The 20,939-nt window shown below is 36.4% G+C and overlaps 1 protein-coding gene across 1 annotated transcript in view; it reads left to right on the forward strand.

Moving 5' to 3' along the window:
- Positions 1-20,939, forward strand: part of SGCZ (sarcoglycan zeta) — a 391,368-nt gene that overhangs the window by 308,491 nt on the left and 61,938 nt on the right. Inside the window, exon 4 of the mRNA XM_088524689.1 lies at positions 20,449-20,536. Within this exon, the coding sequence (XP_088380815.1) occupies positions 20,449-20,536 (88 nt within the window). The remainder of the gene's footprint in view (positions 1-20,448; positions 20,537-20,939) is intronic.

Genomic DNA, 20,939 nt, shown 5'->3' on the forward strand with positions numbered 1-20,939 from the left:
ATTTACGTTCTCTTCAGTAATTTCAGAGTGTAGATTTAACTGTGTACTACTAACTTGACCTCTTGAGGTCAGATGAGGGAGATCTCTGTGCAGCAAGCTATTGTACCCTGTAGTGCTCCATGGCCATTCATCACTTAAGCAGCTTTCAAGAAATCTTCTTTATTCTATATTCACGTTTCATCAGGCTGCACATAACAAAAATCTTCAGGGTAGTTCTCCAAGGTAATTTTTCTTAGAAAACCTTAAAGTATTGGAATCTATTATTCCTAATCCTCTATCATTTCTAATCTACATTTTAAGCACTGTCACAGTTGTTACTTGAGCTTGTCTTAGAAGAAAAGATAAAGATTGCACAGGCATCACAGTGACATAATTTACAAAACAATATTCCTCCAGGTCACTGCACACCTACCTTGGACCAGATCCCAAGCCATAGAGCAAACCCGGAAATGTCCTCGATGAGACATTAATTCTTTTTGGATTGATGCTAAAAGAGAAGAATGTGATTTTGCCTCAGAAGCCAACTCATCTGTGATATGCTCCTGGCTTATGGCCACTTGTTTGATTAAATAAAATAAAGAGAAAAGGAAATTTGTGTCTTCTGTGCTGATCAGCATGGTATCTGAATGGAAGAGATTATTGCATACTTGCAGCATAAGCAACTTGCGCATCAGTGCTAATACATATTTAGAACTGCCACGCTTGTACTGATAGAGGCGCTCTGTGCAGACCAGGAGCATGACAGAGACTGCTGGTTGCTTCTGTAGAACATCCACCATTAGGGTAGTTCTGATTTTGCAGAGGGGCTAGCACAAAAAGTCATAGCAAGACCACACTTTAGGCAAGTCATGCAGTGTCCCCCAAAAGAGCAGAAATCTGGAATGGCATTAATATCTAAATAATAAATAGACTAAATCTAGAACAGAGTGAATGTGTTTTCAGTTCTTTGTTGCAGAGGGGTTGGAGTAGGCGAGTACATCCTTACGCATTCCTATGCATGCCCCTGTTTCAGTTTAATGAATCTATTTGTCAGGTATGTGGTCCATTGCTTTGAATATTGCAAAAACTGTATTTGAGGTTTGGGGTTCTGATAGTTTGCATTAAAGCATTTAATCTTCTTTCATTTTTCATCCTATTTGTTTTGTTTTCTTAGCTTTTTTGTTTAGTTGGATTCTTCAAAGAATTTATGCATTAAGCTGGCAAAGCAGTAGGAAAACAAATCCAAATACTCTTAATATTCATTGCTTTATTATTATAATCTATTTTTTTTCCAGAGAGTAGAAGTTGAAGTGAAGGAAACTACTGAAGTTTGTTCCATAGTAACAGACTTTAAATCATGCAGCTACTATGAATATAAGTTTTTTGGCTGATGATGGCATGTGGCTTTCAAAGAGATTTGACTCAGTCTTTGCTATTGTGTGATCAGAATAAGTATTGCTGTTAATAGATAATACCAATTAATATCATTATTATAAATATGTTTGAACACATAATATCTAAATGAAATAGAAGGAAGGTTAGGAATAATCATCCCCAAAAAAAAAGTAGTAGGCCTCAATAGTAGGCCTTCAATACTTATTGTTAGGCACATTTTGAACAACTTAGAGAACAGAACCATAAAAAATGTATGCATACCTTGGTTCATTTTGACTATTAAGATAAATTGTGAACATCTTGAAATCAATTAGTGAACCTTTGAAAATTATGTTTCAATTTTTCTCACATGAGACTGGAAACCCAATTTTGAACATGAGACAAAAGCCATGTCTCTAGTTGAAGTTGAAAGCCATCAGTATTGCATAGCAGAGTTGAGTTTACAAGGGGAGGGGATAACAAATAGCAGTTTTATGATACTATGTTGCATTTGCCAAAGCCCTTTGGTGGTCTGAGCAAAGGGCCCTTTGGAACTTAGGAATCACTCAGATCATGGGTTATAGAATCAGTTCCTGTCTTCCTGCAATAAAGTTTTGTTTTGTTTTATTTTACTTTTCGAGTGCACGGGACTGTTATTACCTTCCTGTTTCTTCCTGGTGTTCATAACCTGTTTAGAGATAGAGATTTGAATTCCCTTGGGCTCAACTGGAAATAAAACTGTCTCCCCTACTTCTCTTGAGCATATGCAAAGCTACAAGCAGTACTGACAGAATCAACAAATTTACTCTCAATGGTAGTATTTGTGGGCTAATGTTAGGAATCACCACAAATAGTTAACAAGTCAGAAATTTCTTTTGTTAGGAGAGAGGTGCTTGGAGGTTCAATTCAACCAAGATAATTCCATGTTGGCATAAGGACAGTGCCAAAGCTTCTAAGGGCTAAACAATATTTTCCTGGGGATAGGGGAAAAAAAAAAAACCCAAAAAACTAAGATATCTGAGATAGCAAGGTTTAGGTTAAATAGATTTTTATAGGATAGCTTTGATTTCAAAATGAAATTTATGAAGACACCTCAGTGCTTTTTTGCAGCTTACTTTTAACTCCTTACATCAATTCCAACAAGAGTTATCAAAATTTGTATGATTATTTTAGTAATTATTTTAAGAATAAAATTATATTTTATGCCCTAGCCATTTGATTTGTAGAAATCAAATTTGGATCCTTTATAAAAAGCAACCTCTTCCTCAGTTTCTCTTCATGTAGTGATCCTAACCGAAAGACACAGTACGTGGAGGAGTTGGTGATCCCCTAACTCTTTTCCTTTTAAGACTGCTTTGCTTTCTCAGCAGAAAGATGAAGATAATTTTAGAGCATTTTTTTATTAATTTGGCAACCTTAAATTCAACACTAATATAAAATGGATTAATGAACTTTACCCCATTAGCTAATGTTTCAGATAAATAAGGTGAAATTATGACTCAAGAGATGTTGACAGAATTTTTCGCCAAGCATGTTTCTGGTGTAACATCAGTAGGAAAGAGAGCCATCTGTCCAAGTGTTTTTCTGTAAGGGTATTCAGACTTGTTTGGAAAACAATCAGACTCTCTCCTTGTAGATTCTGGCAAACCTGAGATATAAAATTGAGTCATTTAACAGATTGTAGGTATTTATGCAATTCATGAGACTGGAATAACGGGGAGGGCAACTGCTTCAGCAGTAAAATTCAGTCTATGTCCTGTTCTCATCAAATAATAATAATGGTAATACTTAGTTCTTAGTGCTTGATAGCTTTTTAAATGTTAATATGTACAGTAAACCCTAAACCGAGGCAATATCAGCTGCTGCAACTGCTATTAAAGTTCTTATTAGTATGCATATGCTGAAATACTAGTGAATGATGCAGATTTCTTTCTTCTCATCATTGCTTTGATGCTTCTACTCCTTCCATATTTCCTGAAATGTGTTCCTTTCCTAAAGACACTGGAAGTGATGTACATATGTGGTATCTGTCAATCTGTCAGAGCAATGAATATTGCTTTTCTCCCTTTTTTTTCCCCTCTCTCTGAACATTTTGCTAACATATATGCTTAGGGCTTTATATACTTAGAGCTTTTGAGTGAGATTGTTTCTGCTGATATAATTTTGAACTTACTTGAAGTTATTATCAAGAATTAATTAAACTGTAAAATTGATCCAGAGATCTCATTATATAGTTTCCCTGAATATACCAATCCTGTTAAATGCAAGAGATTTTCTCCTTTTGAAAATTTAACAATGAATCTCTTTATGTTATGGTTAGACATATTCAACCTAACAGTCATAGATTTTCTCACCTGACGGCCACTTCCCAGTGTTTATAACTAATTTGTGAATTCTTGAAACCATACAAGAACATTGTGTAGTGCTGTTAATATAGCTAAGGCTGCTCTTCATAAAGAAATCCTTTAGATTTTGGATTTTGACTTTGCCTTTTTTTTTTTTTGTATATTTGAAATGAGCTTTGCCAGAAATTTGAGCCTCTATTAATATTTTAATAGCGATGACTAGTTTTGTTGGTGGGAAGAGAAGGGAAGCTTGCCAAAGGGTTAGAGGAGAGAAGCCACCATGGAGGTTACTGGGTTAAGGATCTGACCTGTGTTATACTGGAAGCCAGATTAATTAAGCCAGTTTGGGTCTGAAATTCTATGGCTATAGCAATGCAGCCGTTCATCCCTCAAGGAACTTCTTTTCAAGGAGATGAGACATTCACTTCATAAATATCAATGGGCTCAGACATTTTTCAGGCTGATGAGTGAATTGATTTTCCTTCCTTAATATATTTTGGCCTACCATGTATGAGTCAATGTTTTCCTTGCATACCCTGTAATATCTTCTGCTGTTGTGACATACAGGAAAAGAGACTACTATCTAAGATTTAATTTTGATTTCCAGATTACATAGAAATTCATAGTTTGAAACAAAACTGTGTATTGTGCCCAGCAGAAGAGAGGAAAGCAATTTATAATTAATGTAATGTATTCTGTGAGGATAAAATGTATGGAGGACGCAATTTGTTGGATGTTAGAAACAGTTTCAGCTGCAGGACCATGTGGAGCAAGGTTGTTTTTAGAAGCTCTTGGCTTAACAGGAGAACTTACAAATAAGCCCATGGGAAAAAAAAGTTAGATAAATATACTTCAGAGATTTCAACACCAAACAAAAGACAAATAATACCTCTGAAAAAGGAACTGCCCTACATGAAGAATGACTGACATTTTTCAAGGACTGATGTTTTAAGGAAACGGTATTTTTCATATTATTTTTTAATCCCTCTGGAACAGGGTCATATTCTGTACAGGGAAAAAAAAAAGTGTGTCTGCGGACTGAAAATGAGATATTCATAACATTGCAGTTGCTATATTTGTTCCGTAATCTAAAAAGACATTCAAATTATAGTATATGCAAGATGCACTCATATTAAGGACCTCTGAAGTAGCCTTAATATGTGGCAATAGTGACTCAAGAAATCTATGATTTAAAGATTAAAGGAAAAGACAGCCAGTGTGAATTCAAAGTACTCTTTAGTGCAACAGAAAGTATCAGTTTATCTATTTTACTTTTTCTCTCTTTTATAAAGGAAGAGAAATGAAGTAGGAGGATCAGCAGACAATTTTACACTTAAATTTCTAAACAGATCAGTCATAGAGAAAATAAGTTCCATTTTTATTTAATAAATGAAATTGTATTCCCACATAATCTGCTATTTCACATATTTTGTGGTGTAAAAATATCAATTTAAAGTCCCCAATTGGATCAATTGCTGATGCAGTGTGCATTGTTTCATTATAATAATTATAGAAAGAAGCAAGTTATTGAAAGCTAAAAGTAACATGAGTCATAGGAATTGATACGTTCAGTATTAGTTCTGTGTTTTCTTCGTTGAACAAAGGGTCAGCTAGTTTTAGTCTTAAGGACTCTTATGGTGATGGTGAGATTTGGGGCTTTTATATATTTAAAGTTTGTATCTTTGAAGAACAAACAATCCCTGACAGCTGGCCTTGTGATAAAGTCTGGCTTTGCCTTGAGAAAGAATGCCTGGAAGTGATTTATTGGCCAAAGTAATTTCCCACTAAACTGTAGCAATTAGAATAAATATGAATTATCAGCATGCCAAATATGTCCATATTTTTTCTTAACCTTTAGAAGTCCATGTACAAGCTGGCATACAGAACAGCTGAAGCAAAGGCAGCTCAGGGACACTGGTTTGAAATCATTCATTATTATCTTGCTCTCAGCAGTGAAAAAGATTTTAATAATTAGGAAATGTTTCTGCAAGCCCTGACGCTCCGTAAATTATAAACAATTGTAAAAGAAAAAATCAGCACGGCACAAGTGAAGCAGAGTTTGTTATATTTGGCCTAAGTTTTATATGTAGTGGAAAAAGAGCCTGTGCCAGAGAGGTCAAGGAACACAGCCTGGTCCAAATGGTACCGTGCAGTGTGCAGCCGATGGGAGTCCTAAGAGCCTGAATCCCTGCCTGAATAGATGGACACATTGATTTGTCCTCACTGCTATGATTTTTAAAAGCAGCATAGACTTGGCCAAAAAGACCACGGGAGAAGTCACCAGAAATTCCAGGATTTGTCCATATTTCCTTTAAGCCTATTTATCCATATCTATGGACTTAATCCGTGTTGCCTTTCTCAAAAACTGTGATTTTAAACACAGCTATATATTCTCTCCCTACTGCTGCCTGAAAATGCTGAATTATCTGAAATATGGTCTTTCATTGACTTATTAAGTGTGAGTGAATCTCAGTTCATTATGCGTTATATTTAGTAATTTGATTGCCTCTGAAACTACTAAACTGATTATTTATATTTTCTTAGTATGCATCAGATTGTGCAGGACTTAGACTGTGTGAAACTAGCATCCCGTTTGTCACTTTGTGACCACATTTGAAGTTCACCTCTAAATCATTCCATCCTGCGGAGCTCTGGTTTGGGAGTGCCTCCAGATAGCGTGAATCACTGGTACTGTGGGAGAATTGGGTGAATCCAAATAAATGTCTCTATTCCTGAAAGAGTATCTGTAGACATTTTAAATGGTGCATTAGGGAAAAGAAGATTTGAGACAATGAAAGGCAGAGATGTTTCAACCTTAAAATGAGGCCGTGGCATTTGTAGCACCTTACTACACAGATAAAAGAAGGCCCAACTAGTTGATGCAAAGCAGGCAAGCAAGGCCAAATGAACTGTCCCCATGGGTTAAGCTTCTATCCTCTTCTGCTGTGGAAATCTAAAATATATATTAGACATGGGGAAGCAAGAACCTTCAAATTTCTATATAAAACAAAAAGAAGCAGGCCAATGTTTGTGTTTTGGATAGCATTTGAAATTGGGTACTCTGTTATGTGTCTCTCCTGCAGCCAACTTCCTGAATGTAAATCTGTTTTTTGGGGGTTTTTTTTGCACTTGCTTGGGAATAACATTTTCTCAGAAGTATTGCTACTGAGCTAGCAGTAGAGAGTATTGCTTTAAATGATGGATGAGTTAGATAAATCGCTCTGAACCATGCATCATTTTCTGTTAAGGAGAAGTGGACTTTTATGACCATGAAGGACTTTACCTGAACAGTGAAATCCCTTGGCCAAGGTCTCTCTCCATCTGATGGAACTGACTGCCCCATCACCTGTCAGAGCAATTAAGAGGTCAAAAAAGGGCACAGCATTTGACCTATTTCCTCCCTTTTAGTAGTGCAAGAGAGAATTGGTTTGCAGTGGGAGCCTGTGAGGCTCCACAAACCTCCGCTACTTGCACATGGTTGGAGCTGTAGAAGAAGGTGCTTATGGCTGTTGCTATTAGGGACTGTGATTTTTTTAGCAGTTATTATGCTTACCCTTGAAATGGGCGGCAGCACCTTGCTTGCAGCCCAGATTTTTAGGAGAAAAAGCTGAATGAGGAATTTACTGGGGGCTCAGGTTTGGGTCCTGTCCATTTTTTGACTTCACCTTCACTTTGTGCGAGTATGTATCTGTCCCTTCTTTCTTATCCAAGCTTGTGCTCCCAGGGGAGCAGGACCAGTAGCCAACCTGCCTTAGCGCACCTGTAACATCAGGATCTCCACTTCCAGAGGGATGCTGAGAAGGGGCAAGATGAAAAGCAGTGTCCTGCTCTTTGGCTACTGGGACGTCGCTTTGGATCAGAACAACTGGAGAGAGATTTCTTTGGTGCCTGTTGTTTCTTTTTGTGATGGCTGCTGGGAACTTTCTGTGTTGGCAACCTTTTCTGGACAGGTTGCTGTTTCGAACTTAAAACCTTCCTTATTTTGAAATGATATTTTCCTTTTTTGTCTTTTATAGATACAGCATGTAAAAATAAAGCAAAAAAAATAGATACAGATAGTGAAATTGAGTATCTCCTTGCTACTTCTATGTCAAAATGAAAACAGCATGGAACTCTATTTCATGTGACAGATAGATAACAGGTTTTGAAAATCTCCATTTCCCTCTATGTATACTTTGACTGGTGTTGTTATGCTTCTGCTATCAGAATTCATTTTGTGTAATTTATGAGACATGAAAATTTGAATGATAATGTAGGTTATACTTAGGTTTCCTTTGTCTTTTGCAAACTTGAAAATTGTTTTGCTTATTTCTTCTCACAATAAGTAATAGTGTATTATGGCAGAATTGTTGCAAACGGGAAGTCATCCTTTTCCCCTCAGGATGTTCGGTGCTTGAGAAGTGCTGACGGAGAAGAAAGATGTTGTTACAATACAGGTTTAGGAAAGACCCCTGAAAACAGAAACCGATAGATGACTAACACTCAAAACTTTGCCTGAAGTATTTGCTGATGGAACAAATTGAATGATATTAGAGCTCATTTTCTGCAGGAAATACAGATCACCCTGGCTGTTGTAATTCTATTTACTGAAAGCAGATCCACTAGCTAATATTAGACATCAATTTTTGATGTGTTCCTTCCCACGTCTGATGTGTAGCTCTGCATGTTTATCTTCAAGTCTAAGCTAAAGCACTGCACTTTATAATTGTTAGCACAGTTGCTGAAGTTACTGAGTAAGAGACCAAAAGGCAACATATATTTTTCAAGAGTTTCAAGACACTGTGAAGTTATCCCCGGCTACTGAAATGGCCAAAATATGTATTTTTTGTACAATCAAGATAATGTATGTATAGGCTTCCTTTCGAAGGTGTCCTAGTTGATATGGCAATCATATCAGCTAAATGGAAAGATATTTTTCACCAGTCAGTTATGTAATAACCGCTCTGGGTAAAAGATAGTCTAAAATACGAATATATAACATTTTCAAGAGATAAAAATATATCCCAAGATTCTGCATATGTGCTGGATTTTTTATTTGTTTATTTGTTTGTTTTTTGTTTTGTTTTGTTTTCTCCTAGAAAGGAGGTTTAACTGTAGGCTCAGTAACAAAGCCTGAGTTCAAGTGACTTTCCACTTTATTGCCTGGCAATGTCATATAGTCAGGGTGCTAACCATCTGCATAATCCCCCATGGCAAAAATGGATAAACTAAAAGCAAAAGAAATGTGCTCTTCAGGGGAGGAATTATAGCACAGCCTGTTGCCAATTAAGAGGTAGTTGCAAACATATTAAATTCCAATAACACTGAGTTTGACTGACAGGGCAGTTTTGCCTTACGAAGATGCTGCTGCCATTTAGCCCAAAAATGTTTCAGTTCACTACTTAACACTGTACAGAAAGAAATCTTATGTTCTTTAGGCTCTATAAGGGATTCAGTATAAATGCTTCCTCATATAAACCAACATAAACTGTTTAAATCAATGTACGTTGCTATCTGAAGGGAAACTGAAATCCTTAAAATTGATTCTTGTTGATCTGTGCTACTTTAAGTAGGTTGCTTTAAAACCTTAACAAATGTGACAAACAAATGCACTGTCAGAGCCTAAACAAACACAACTCCTAATAGAGTTTCTTCCACTTTGCCATAAATCCTTGGGAGAGAAGTGAAAAAGTATTGGAAGACTTCCAATTTCCCATTAGATTCCTTGGCCTAAAAATATTTCTCTATTCACAAGTGTAGTTTAAAAATGCTCTGTTCTTTGCTACCAATAGTTGATCAGTCCTATCCTCTGCCTCAGGACATCTCTCTTGTACCAGTTAATGGTTTCAGTCAAGCTGTAGTCTAAAAAGCAATGAAATGATCTGGATAAAAAAAAAAAAAAGAAAAAAAACACCTCTAGGGGGATTAGTTGTTTTATTTTGGTTTAATTTCTTTTTTTTTTTTTTTTTTTTTTTTTTTTTTTGCTGTTGGTGGTTTTGTTTTTGTAAGCTAGATCATTTCAGTGATGGAATGAGAGCAAGAGGCAGGACCAGTGCAAACTTTTTCTTTGCTGAGACAGGAAAGAAAATGCCAAACTGCATCCTGAGAGAAGATAAACAGTAATGTTGTTGTCAGTCCTGTTGTCTGAGCTTGCAGAAGCTGAAAATCTAGTTTCATATAGCTGGAACCAGTGCTGAAAAATACTGATTTTAGTTCAGGGGTCACATAGGCAGGGCCTTCTATTCTCATTTGCTTTATTACTTTTATTTTTGCAGCTGAGTAATATGATATGAAACATTTTCAGGGTGAAATTTCTGTATTATTCATTATTTTTAAGTTTCTTCAGATGTTTCCTTTTTCGTTTAATATGACCCCTCCTTAGAATATTTTTGTCCTTAACCGTCTTGAGACTTGACATTCCCATCAGCGCTTTTTGTTAAACAAGAGCTATTAAGTCATTTCCACCAATTAAATGTTCTCTGGAAGTCTGTTCCTAGGAGAAGTAGTAGGAAAGGCTTAGTCTGAGAAGGAGGCTTGATGTAGATTGCTCGGAGGATATAGATCAGCTGTTTTTATTTTTTTAATTTTAATTATTTGTTTATTAGTTTTCTTGTTAATCAGCTCAGCAATATGAAAACTTGTTATTCAAAAAACTGGTAAATATTTTTCATTGTAATTTAGCATCACTTGTGACAATATATTGATTTAATTACAATATCAGGAATAGGAATTGTAATTTTTATATTTTTTAATTCTGAATTACTAGATGGAACATTTTCTTGATTTTAACTGTAAAGACTGACTTGAAAGATAAAATATTTACAGTCACATTGATTGTCAATGAATGGAGATCCTGAATCCTGGAGGTGTGACAAGATTCAAGAAAGAAAGGGTCTATTAGGCAGAACTTTGGTCTCATGAAAAAGTTCCTGAAAAAGTTAAATATTATTAAATATTTTTGCTATATTCATATACTTATGCAGGTGGTCTTTATGCAGAAATGTAAAAACTATACAAACATTAACAGAAGCTCGAATTAAATCATTTTGGCAATTTAAATATTTTGAAGGAAATGTGTTCATTTGTAATATCCCATATTGCTCTCTGATTTTGGAGGAAATCCCGTCTTTCGATTGTGACTGATTAATTCTACAGGTTGCACAAGGGATACAGTGTCTGTTTTCATGTGAGTGTTGTCTGTAGAAAGACCAAATACCACAGAATTTTATTAGTTGTAGTCTCTGTCAGTGGAAGCAAGTAGTTTTTTTCAACCTTTTAATGCCTCCAATGGAAAAATGTCTGATATAGGAAAATTACCAAAAGAGAAATGAATCATGTGTAGTTAGAGAGTAAAGAAGAAAGATAATTCATTAATTATTTCCTCTAATATGAAGAAACTGGGTGTAACACTGAGTGGTGACAATTACCTGCAGTTGCCACGTCGATATTGGTGCTGTTGCCACTGAAAAATAATATGTTTTTCTGAAAGAGCATATGCTGTCTCCTTCCCTGAACTACAGACCTCTACACAGAATTCTATTTCCTTTATTTTGACCTTTAGAATAGGATTTTGTTTAATCTGTGATTGGCGAGTCTCAAAGCCAATTTTCTAGCAGAAAGGCAATTTATTGAACTGCTAAGTTCTGCCCCACAATAATAGTGAGGATGAAAATCTTCTTTCCACAGATGACAAGTTTTCGAGGAGACCTACGACAAATTCTGAGCTCACGCCCTGGCCAAGTTTGTGTCAGACTAATGGCAAAGCTTCTTATTGAATGTTTTACAAGGCTAAACATAACTTATGGTGATAAAAGATACACACTTTATTAAAAAAGTCTAATTCAGATGAAGATCTTATATTGGTTATGCCCGATGGTGTGGAAAGCAAAGGTTATTGTGTTGTTTATTATAGGTCTGTTCAAAAACTGAAGATACTATAGCAACCAAATGAGAGTCAGACACCTTAATTCTTTTTTATGTGAACAATTTCTCTTTGTTAATAGAATATTTTCTTGTTCTTTTTCGGCTGATCAATGTGAGAGGTCCACACACTCCTCCTTCAGATGGGAAGAAAACATGCCAGCATGCTTTATTTCCCCTGAGAAATTGAGAGCAGCCCTAGTCAGAGCCCGGAATGATGGGTGGTAGAGGAAGCTGAGAGGGGAAGAAGAGATATCACAGATGCGGTCACCCCAGAAAGCTGAAAGACCAAGAAGAGATAAGGATAAGAAATAGTGAAACTGATCCTCTCTTATGAGAAGATTTGAGACTTTTTGGACCCGCATACTTTCAACTTATAACGAAAACTGGAATTGCTATGGGGAGGACTGAAGGTGTAGAACATGGTTCCATAATTAAAACGTAAGAGTTAAAACATATTTTTTCTCCTACTCTCTTAAAAAAGTGTATGGAGAAGCATCTGACTCTTGTAGCTAGGCAATCAAAATTGAATTTTCTCCATAACTCTCACAGATGTTACTTTCATGATAGAAGCACTGCAAAGACATTTTTTGAACTGAATCTGTGTGCTTAGTAGTTGATAAAATAGATGCTGAGATCTTTGTCATAAATGCTGGAGTCCTAGGCCCTGGGCTATCAGGAACAAGAACGTTTTCTAAAAATTAAGAAAAGCATAGTGTTCACAATAGGTACTCCTAGGGATAATTAGAGGATTAGCTCTAATTCCTGTTCTTATTGTCATTTTCTTTTTGTTGCCTTGATCAAAGCTTCCTTATTCCTCATGCATGGAATTGATAGGGCTTTCATCAAACACCTTCAGTAATGAAACCTAAAAGCATCTAGCAGGTGATGGAATAAGCATGCAGGGGAGGGCTGAATGAAGTAATGGTAAGAAGAACATTTCAGTTTGGGAGTTCATTTGAGATGTGTGTGCTTCTGGTTATTTAATGCAGGGACAATAGAGAGAACTAGCAGTGTGGAAATCATTGCCAAGGTAATTAAGATCCAGCAGCAACTGCTGCTGCTTCAAGGGAGGCTTATCAGGAAATCTCTACATTGTAGAGACTAATATAGCTAAGGGCAGCAAACAAAAAATACCCATAATCATTTTTGAAACTTTCTATTGAAGCTGCTGCTAATAAGCAGCATCATTTAATCATGTAGATTACTACAGCTTTAATGTTCTATAATGTGCTAAGGTTAATATACACCTAAAATAAACCTTCTAGATAAACACTTTTAATAGGTAGTCTTGCTTCACATTTGTGTCTGATCGTTTACTGTGTTAACTTTTAATATGCACTAAATAGACTTTTAAGTAATATCTACAAACTGTCTTAAATATCTGGCTTTAATATCTTTTAAGTAATATCGAAACTGTCTTTAGAATTTATTTATCCTTCTTCAGCTTTATTTTTTGAAAGGTGTTATCATAGAATTCACAGTGAAATAAAAATAGACAGATTGTAGGACTGGGCTATTTAATAGGACTCTTCTGGAATGGACAGATATGCCTCCAGAATGGCCGTTCAGGAGTTTGGCCAGTAGTACGTAGGAGGTGATGGAAAGCAACACATGCAGGTAGACTGAATCAGCTTGGAAATCTGGTTCTCAGACTCTTCATAACCAGCCTCAATGGTTCAAGCTTCTGCTGCTGCTGACCCTGGTTGATGTCATGGGTCTTGCTCTGCTCCTCTATCTGGGCAGTGCGGAACCACAACCCTGATCATGAAGGGTTGCCTTCAACCTGCCCCTTCCTTGTCTTGGACACCGGCCCTTCCTGCCCTGGCTCCCGGATCGCCGTTCCTCACACGGCAGCCACCTCTTGATGCTCTCTGCCCAGAAGTGCCTGTGCGTAAGGGGCCTTCCTGTGTCCGTAGTGAGAAAAGCAGTAGCAGGTCACACCTCTAAGCGCTTCCACAAGCAGCCAGGGTGGAGCTGGAGCAGCTGGCAGCGTTCATTCCACTTCCGCATGGTCCCTAGCATGTCTCGCATATCTGTGAGACACCATAAAAGTGGCACGCAGAATTTTGCCATAGACTTCATGTTTTTCAATGCTCTTATGTAAGGTTTTCCAGAACAAGTATTATGGAATAAGTTTGTTTTGGCTAAATTTTTTATTTATGTTGGGGATTTTGATTTATTGTGTGTAATTTATTTTCTGCATGCAAACTGATGAATATTACAGGGTAATGCATCAAGTGAAGCAGGAGTTGGCAATGTTCTTGTTTGTCTCTGTCAGGGACATTTCAGGAACTAGAAGTCTGTTACAGGGTGATCCGGGTGATCAGATCACTGACTACGGAGATGTTTTCTGTCAGACAGTGAGACTAACTTAAATGGAATTCAATTTCTGTAGAGAAATACTCCCTCATTACATAATAGAGGATGGTGATAAATAACTTTCAAATGTGTGAATATATGCACTTTTGTATAAAGTTTTCTGTGATATCTTTACTCTTTTCCTGGAGTTAATTGCTGCTATCTTTAAAAATTTAGTGCTATAAGTTAAAAAGGCACCAGAAACATATGCTAAATCTCTTGTTTTGTTGTGAGAGTATATCATGACTTACACCTGCACACAAGAAGCAGTTGAAAGCCTGCTCTCCAGTATTTAAAATATTGTGCTGGACTATTAGGCTACCAGTGAGCACTTAACTTTAATGTCTAAAATCCATTCAACACTTGACACATATAGAACAAAAACTGATGGGTTGAAAGTAATGAAGTACAATGATCTCATCCTTAATGTTTTGTCTTCAAATTTTAAGACTTGCACTGGTTTCCTACATTTGTCATAATTAAAATTTTGCGGGGGCTTTGCAGCTCAGTAATATACAATTTTACTTGCTCTGTGTCGCAAGCTTAATGACTAAGGAGTGAGCTTGGGCATATAACAAGCTTTTTTGCCCAAGTTCAGTGCAGTCTTCTTTTAGTTAGGATGTTTAAATTTAAAGTCCATTTGAAGTTTTGTTTGATGTTTAAATCAATTCCAGAAAAGCCACATCTTTTATCTGCTATTTAAATAGTCTGCTTCTGCTTTATCACTAAGTTATTCTATGCATGACTGAATTCTGGCATAATAAAATTTTCATCGTGCATTATATGAGGAAGTAAAACAAGGAGGGTTATTTCAGTCTGGAGGTTGTAGCTACGATCACCGTGCAGCTCTGCTAGTGCGTGTGGCTCTCACGGCGCTGCGGATGGTTCTCACGGCCTCCATGTACATTACCTTGAGTTCAGCAACCTTGGGTTCAGTTCTCCTCCTCCTGGAGCAAGAGGGTGTCTGGGCCCACAAGCAGGTCAGAGACTCCAAGGGCACCTTATTTGATGGTGAGAACATGTATTAATATTGGACAGTGAAGCAGACTCACAAGATTATTGTCATAGCATTGCAGTTTTCCAGGCTTTGTTAGAATTCAAAGGAATTTAAAATACCAGAAAAGAAGCTGGAGATTGGTAACCAAATGGAGAGGAAACCTATGGTGGTTTGGCTTTAGGAAAACAAATGGACCAAGAAGGGGAGGAGCTAGAGGAGGTGTTCTCTAAGGCAAGTCTCAGAAAGAACTGACTTCAGGAAAGCTTTCTCTTTGTCTAGATGTTATGATTCAGTAAGGTTTTGATTACATTTAATATAGCATTGTCATGGAAAGTTGCGCATCTTGCACATCTTTAATGCAAAGAAGTTGAGCAGAGGCAGACCCATACAGACCTTCTGAGGTGGGAACTCCCTATCCACATCGAAAAGCTGACAGAGCAGAGACTGGGAATATGTTTCATGAAAAAGAATTTGTCAATATCCATAACTATGCTTTATTTGCCCCCTCTTCCAATCCTTTTAATTTCTGTAGTGAGTAAATTAAGTGAGGTGTTTGTCCCTTCTGGATTTGGAAAACCACATAGAATTAATATCACATTGCAAATATGGCTCTACATACACAAAGGTGCTTTTACAAGATCGATTTTGATATAAAATGAAATGCACTGCTGCTTTTACCAATGTGTTATGTATATAGAAAAAAACTATTTTAATGCTAATAAATATAGTAATAATTGTATATTAATAAGCTTCGGCATAGAAGAAAAACATAAATCGTTTTTGTGGTTTACTTTAATTCTTTTTCAAAATTCTTGAATCTGGAAAATCAGCATTAAAATATTTTAAAAAACATTTAAGCAAACTTTTAAGATATCCAGAATATTTCCCTGGTGTAACAAAAAATCAGTATCCTGATACTGAATGTAGTTATTATGAATTAAAATATGGCTCTGAGTCTAGGGAGGACAATCAGGCAGATCAAAGAAAAGAACTAAAATCTAGGGTGAAACATTGCTACATAGTAATAATGACTTATGCACTTCTGCCAGCTTCGAGTAAGAAAAAGCATTTTTCTTTATTTTGTGCTTCGATAGTCCCATCCTCTTCCAAGCTTTCAGCTAGATTGCCTTCCCCTAAATGCAGTTCAAGTACCAACTCCAAGCTTTTAAGAAGTCAAGAGCCCAACACTTGATGGCATTTGTAGATCTGGTCTTCATCAGGTCTTCTGGCCTGAAGTTCCTTGATGTTTGTTTAGTGTTAATAATAAAGTTAAAGATAGAAAGTTTGGCTCTGAGGCTTCCAGCCTTACATGTGTGTTTTCTTAGTCCCTGAAGCTTTTTCTTCCACCTCCATTATTACCTCCCCCTTTGCAAGGAAGAGAGGTAATAAATGTGTAATAAAAAACGTTCGTTCTTCTGGATTTGGGACAATTGGTTGCCGCTGCTTTGGCCTCCTTTCTACCCTTCTTGACCCGCCATGTTCCTTTCATTTTCTCCTTCTGAACTTTTTGCAGTGAAGTCCTCCAAGGCAGTACTCGCACTTGTTATCCCCAGTGTGCCTGGTCTGCAGTCAGCAACGCAGTTATTGCAGAAGCACCCAGCTGCTCTTTGACTCCGCTGGGCTGCCAGGCTGGCCAGCAAACTGATTGAAAGAGCCCCGTAGGGAAAAAATCTGATATATCTTATTAACTGCAAGCAGCAGAGCAGTGGGCAACCTAATGTCTTTGCTCACAAATTGCCAGGAGAGAGGGTTAGCAGATCTAGGATCCTAGTTACTTTTTACATTATCTTTTATGCCTGCATGGTCCAGAAACCCCAATTTTTGGGCTTGTCCAAGTACTGGAATTAAAACATGAGTGCTAGGGACACATGGCAATTTAAACACTTTAATCTATGTTTTATGTATTGTGACCATTCCTACAAGTGTCAAAATATGTGGTATTATAGTAAACTAACAGGAATTAAATTGCTGTATTTTTTTTTTTACTTCAAAGGGTTGATTTGGGAAAAACTCTTCAAAACTGATTTAATTTACTAAGATTTTCTGTTCGAATGATGTACAAAAAGCATGAAATTTGTCCAGAATATGTTAAGAATAACTAAACCATCTGTAACAAATGAGAGCTTGGCTATTTGTTAGTAAAATGACACTTTATAATGCCTTATCTATTGGCCTTTCACATAATTATATTAATAATATGCTGGTATAATTATAAAAATAGGAGTTTATGTTTATATTTATAAAACCCTTTCAGGATTTAGCAGTCAGTGTTTTATTGGCATAGCTGAAAAATGTTTTCCTAATTAAGATAATTGAGTAGAGATATAATTTCCAGAGCAAATAAAAAGTGACGTAATGGCATTATCTGGAATTCTTTGTTCTTTTTGTTTGTTTGCTTGTTAGCTAAGCCAGCTTTTCACTGCCCTGTATGTGGGTGATATACCTGAAGGAAACTGGTGCGTATTACTAAAGGAATTGGCTGCCCTAAATGTGCATAAGGAGTATTTACAAAACCATCACATGGACAGCATGACTTGTTCCACTTTGAGATTTTCCCTGGCTTTGCAGGATACAAAAAAGGATATTAGTCAATGGAGAACATCTTCAAAGATGTTTCTTCCTCAACATGTAAATATGGCACTGTTTAGGAAAACTTTTATGGTATATGGAACATAAGTCTTTTCCTGGTATGCACCATGTGTATGTAGCAACATATACCTTTATTGCATGTAAGGGAGAATATTCTGTGTTCAGTTCTGCACGGTAAGAACTGATGTGAAGCTGTCCAATATCAGCAACAGAAGTAACAAAAATTTGTGCCTTTTTTCAAGAATGCTTTCTATCAAGAATAATCTAAAGCTTTTTGTCGTGAAATAAATGTATGTAATTACTTACTAATGTACCATACTGGATTTTATATCTTACCAGCCTATACATTTGTATCAAGAAGGTAACTAAGAAGGTTTTTAGGGTTGTCTGACTTCAAATATTCTTCATCCACAGTATTTAGAGAGATTAATTATCCATTTTTTTCTATTCTTTGTGTTTGTACGTTCATCAAAACATGTTTTTAAATTCCTTTTGTGCAGGTAAAAAGTGTTACAATAATTTACTCTCTATTAATATCTGAAAGCAAAGTGAGTTTTTTTGGATTAGCTTATCAATTAAATTGCAAGCTGAAGCTGAAGTCAGAAGAGTAGCAAATCTGGTGATCCAGAGAGGAAATTATCTCTCATTTTTATACCATAGATTTATGTTAATTTGGATTTGTATGTGACACTGATCTTGCTTTACTCATCTTGCTCTAATTCTGCTGATTTCATCTGAGTTTTCTCTGTGTTGCTGTTTCTTCTGAGTAGACAACTTCTCAGTATCTTGAACCTCTGTCTTTAGGCACTTTTTGTGGTAAATAAAGATAAAGGTAAATACTGTAGATAAAGTGCTGGACTGCTGAAATTGATGGGAGTGTTGCCATTGATTTTATTTGGGCCAGAATTTAAGCTTGTAGCTATATATTTGATACCCAGGAACTAAGGAAAATAGGTTTAAGTTCTCAACTTCTTCATCCCTCTTTTCATCTTTTAAATAAGGCAAGAAAAGGAGAAGAAAGAAGCCTTGGTTCACTAATCTTTCGTTATCTCATGCTTGAGAACTTGATGCTGATGGTCTTCATTTACAATCAGAGGCTGAGCCGCAGAAGCCTGAGACATTGATTATAGCCTGAGCGCCTAGTTAAGCATTTTCCAAAGGTGAAATCCTCTGATCAGTCTGCAAATGCTGTTTGGGTGTCTGTTTGCATTAACCAGCCCTTAGCTAAGAAGGCAAAAGTAGGTAAGACAGTATAAGACAGTATCCTGTCTTGCTAAGGAAAGGTTATTCTAGCTGAGAAGACTTTTCTCCAAATACTGACAGAGCAAATGTGAAAAGGTCTCCTTAAAGACATTTCAGATACTTGAGCTATGCAGTTATCAGTATGACCTCTTTTTGCTAGAGCAGCAGTTGCCTGAACTAATGATCTTCAAAGGACCGTAAGGAAAATGTAAATCAAATCAAGTGTTGAGAAAAGGTCCATAGCAGCTGCTTTTGTTGCCAGAGCTTCCCTGGATAGCAGCATGTGCTAGCTCAAGCCATTCACTTTGGACAGTGTCTCACTGATAATTACAGCTCTTCACCTAGAAAGATGGACAAGCCAAAGAGCAACTTCCACCTGCCAGGCTCCATGGTGCAGAGCTCGCTGGCAGGACATTGGAGCCAGGGGATGACGCAGTCCAGCGAGAGAAAAAGCACACCTGAAATTTTAGAAATTAGCTCTGAGTTATTTCTGACTTTCCAGGGGACTGAGTAATTTAAGGTTAATAATCACTGTAAAAACAACTAAGGAGAGCATTTCTGGCAGAGGAGAGCACAGACTTGAAGGACAGAGTCCAAGCCTAATGCATCACCCGGTTAAAAATAAATCTTTATACATGACTCCTTAATAACTTTCTCTTGTCTTAAGCACACCTTCAAGAACAAGAACTGATGGACTGAATGAGAAAAGACATAGGTTAATGGTTTCATTTAACCTAAAATATGCCGTCCAACAGTGGCTAATAGTAGACTCCTGGGGAAGACTATAAGAACAGAATTAATATATAGTAATTCTCAGAATATTTTCCCAGCCTGTAGTCATTCATAGCTCAGATACTTCCCCAGTTGTTTATTTACTGTGTCTTATTGGCACTGGATAAGCTTTTATTACATCAGTTGACTAATAGCTTTTTCTGCGGCTGTGCTGACTTGAGGAAGAAGTTAAACCTATCCTGGAATATATATATACCTAAATTGATGCACAACTGTTGCAAATCTGAACTGGAAACTTTCAGTATAGCAGTGTGCCTGAGCAAAATTTTGTTTTCATTTCTGTGATTCTTCAAAATGGCTGTAGGCACAGAGTATGTCTTGACATATATATATATATATATATATAAAAAAACTAGCAGTGCAATGTGCTACATCCTATCATGTTTGGCTTCATCCTATATTGTCTTATTTACTAATCATACCTTTGATAGCTATTTTAAAGCTGTTTTCGTGCCTAACTGCTAGTGAGGGGATCTCTTTTCTTTGCTATTTAAGAACAGTGATATTTGTGATCTTCAAGGATATGCATGGCGATATTGTTATTTTGTTTGTAAAAATTTGTTATTTTTACATCATCATCAGAAAATAAAGCACAATCTCTATAAATTAAGTTCAACTGATTTCTAAAAGTAGAGGCTTCTATGCAGTCAAGATTTAAGTTAAAATTGTATTTTAATTAATCTTTTTTGAAAAAAATGATTTGGAGGTAATATTTTGGCAAATATTGGCAAATATTTTTTGGAGGTAAAAAATGAAGCTATCGTTTTTGACGTGACTCCCCTCTCAGCATGCATGTTTATGATTTAAGTCCTAATTTAATTCTACTTGAGTTTTTTTTCTCTCATTTGTTGTCTTATACATGTTTCCCAGGATAGTCCACTGGTCTTACAGTCTGACAGAAATGTAACAGTGAATGCAAGAAATCACATGGGGCAGTTAACTGGACAACTGACAGTAGGTGAGTGTTCTTTATTAATTACTACCTAAATCAGCTCAGCTGTATGAATATTAATATCAAAGGGAAAATATTGTTGAAGAGAGTGAAAAAATCTCCTAATCTCCTAATCCATCAAATGGATTGTAAAAGCTTCAGCATTAACTGAAGACAAGAGAAAGTGGAAATGTCCCCCAAATAGTTAAAACATGCTTTAATGAAAAATACTATTTTTGAAAGAGTTGTAACAAAAGAAAGAAAAAAAATCAACAATCAAATCACAATTTCACAGGGAAAATCTGCCACTTTCTTACTAGTTCTGTTAGTGTTCCGTTACTTCTGTGGGAATTGGATTGACCCTATTGCTCTTACAACGTATTTTTATCAGCATATATTGAAACTTAGAGTAATGAAGTATAAAGAAACA

The sequence above is a fragment of the Tinamus guttatus genome, unplaced genomic scaffold (genome assembly GCF_059628265.1).
Source record: "Tinamus guttatus ecotype Peru unplaced genomic scaffold, ASM5962826v1 Tinamus_guttatus_pri_ptg000213l, whole genome shotgun sequence".
In the NCBI taxonomy this organism is placed as follows: domain Eukaryota; kingdom Metazoa; phylum Chordata; class Aves; order Tinamiformes; family Tinamidae; genus Tinamus; species Tinamus guttatus.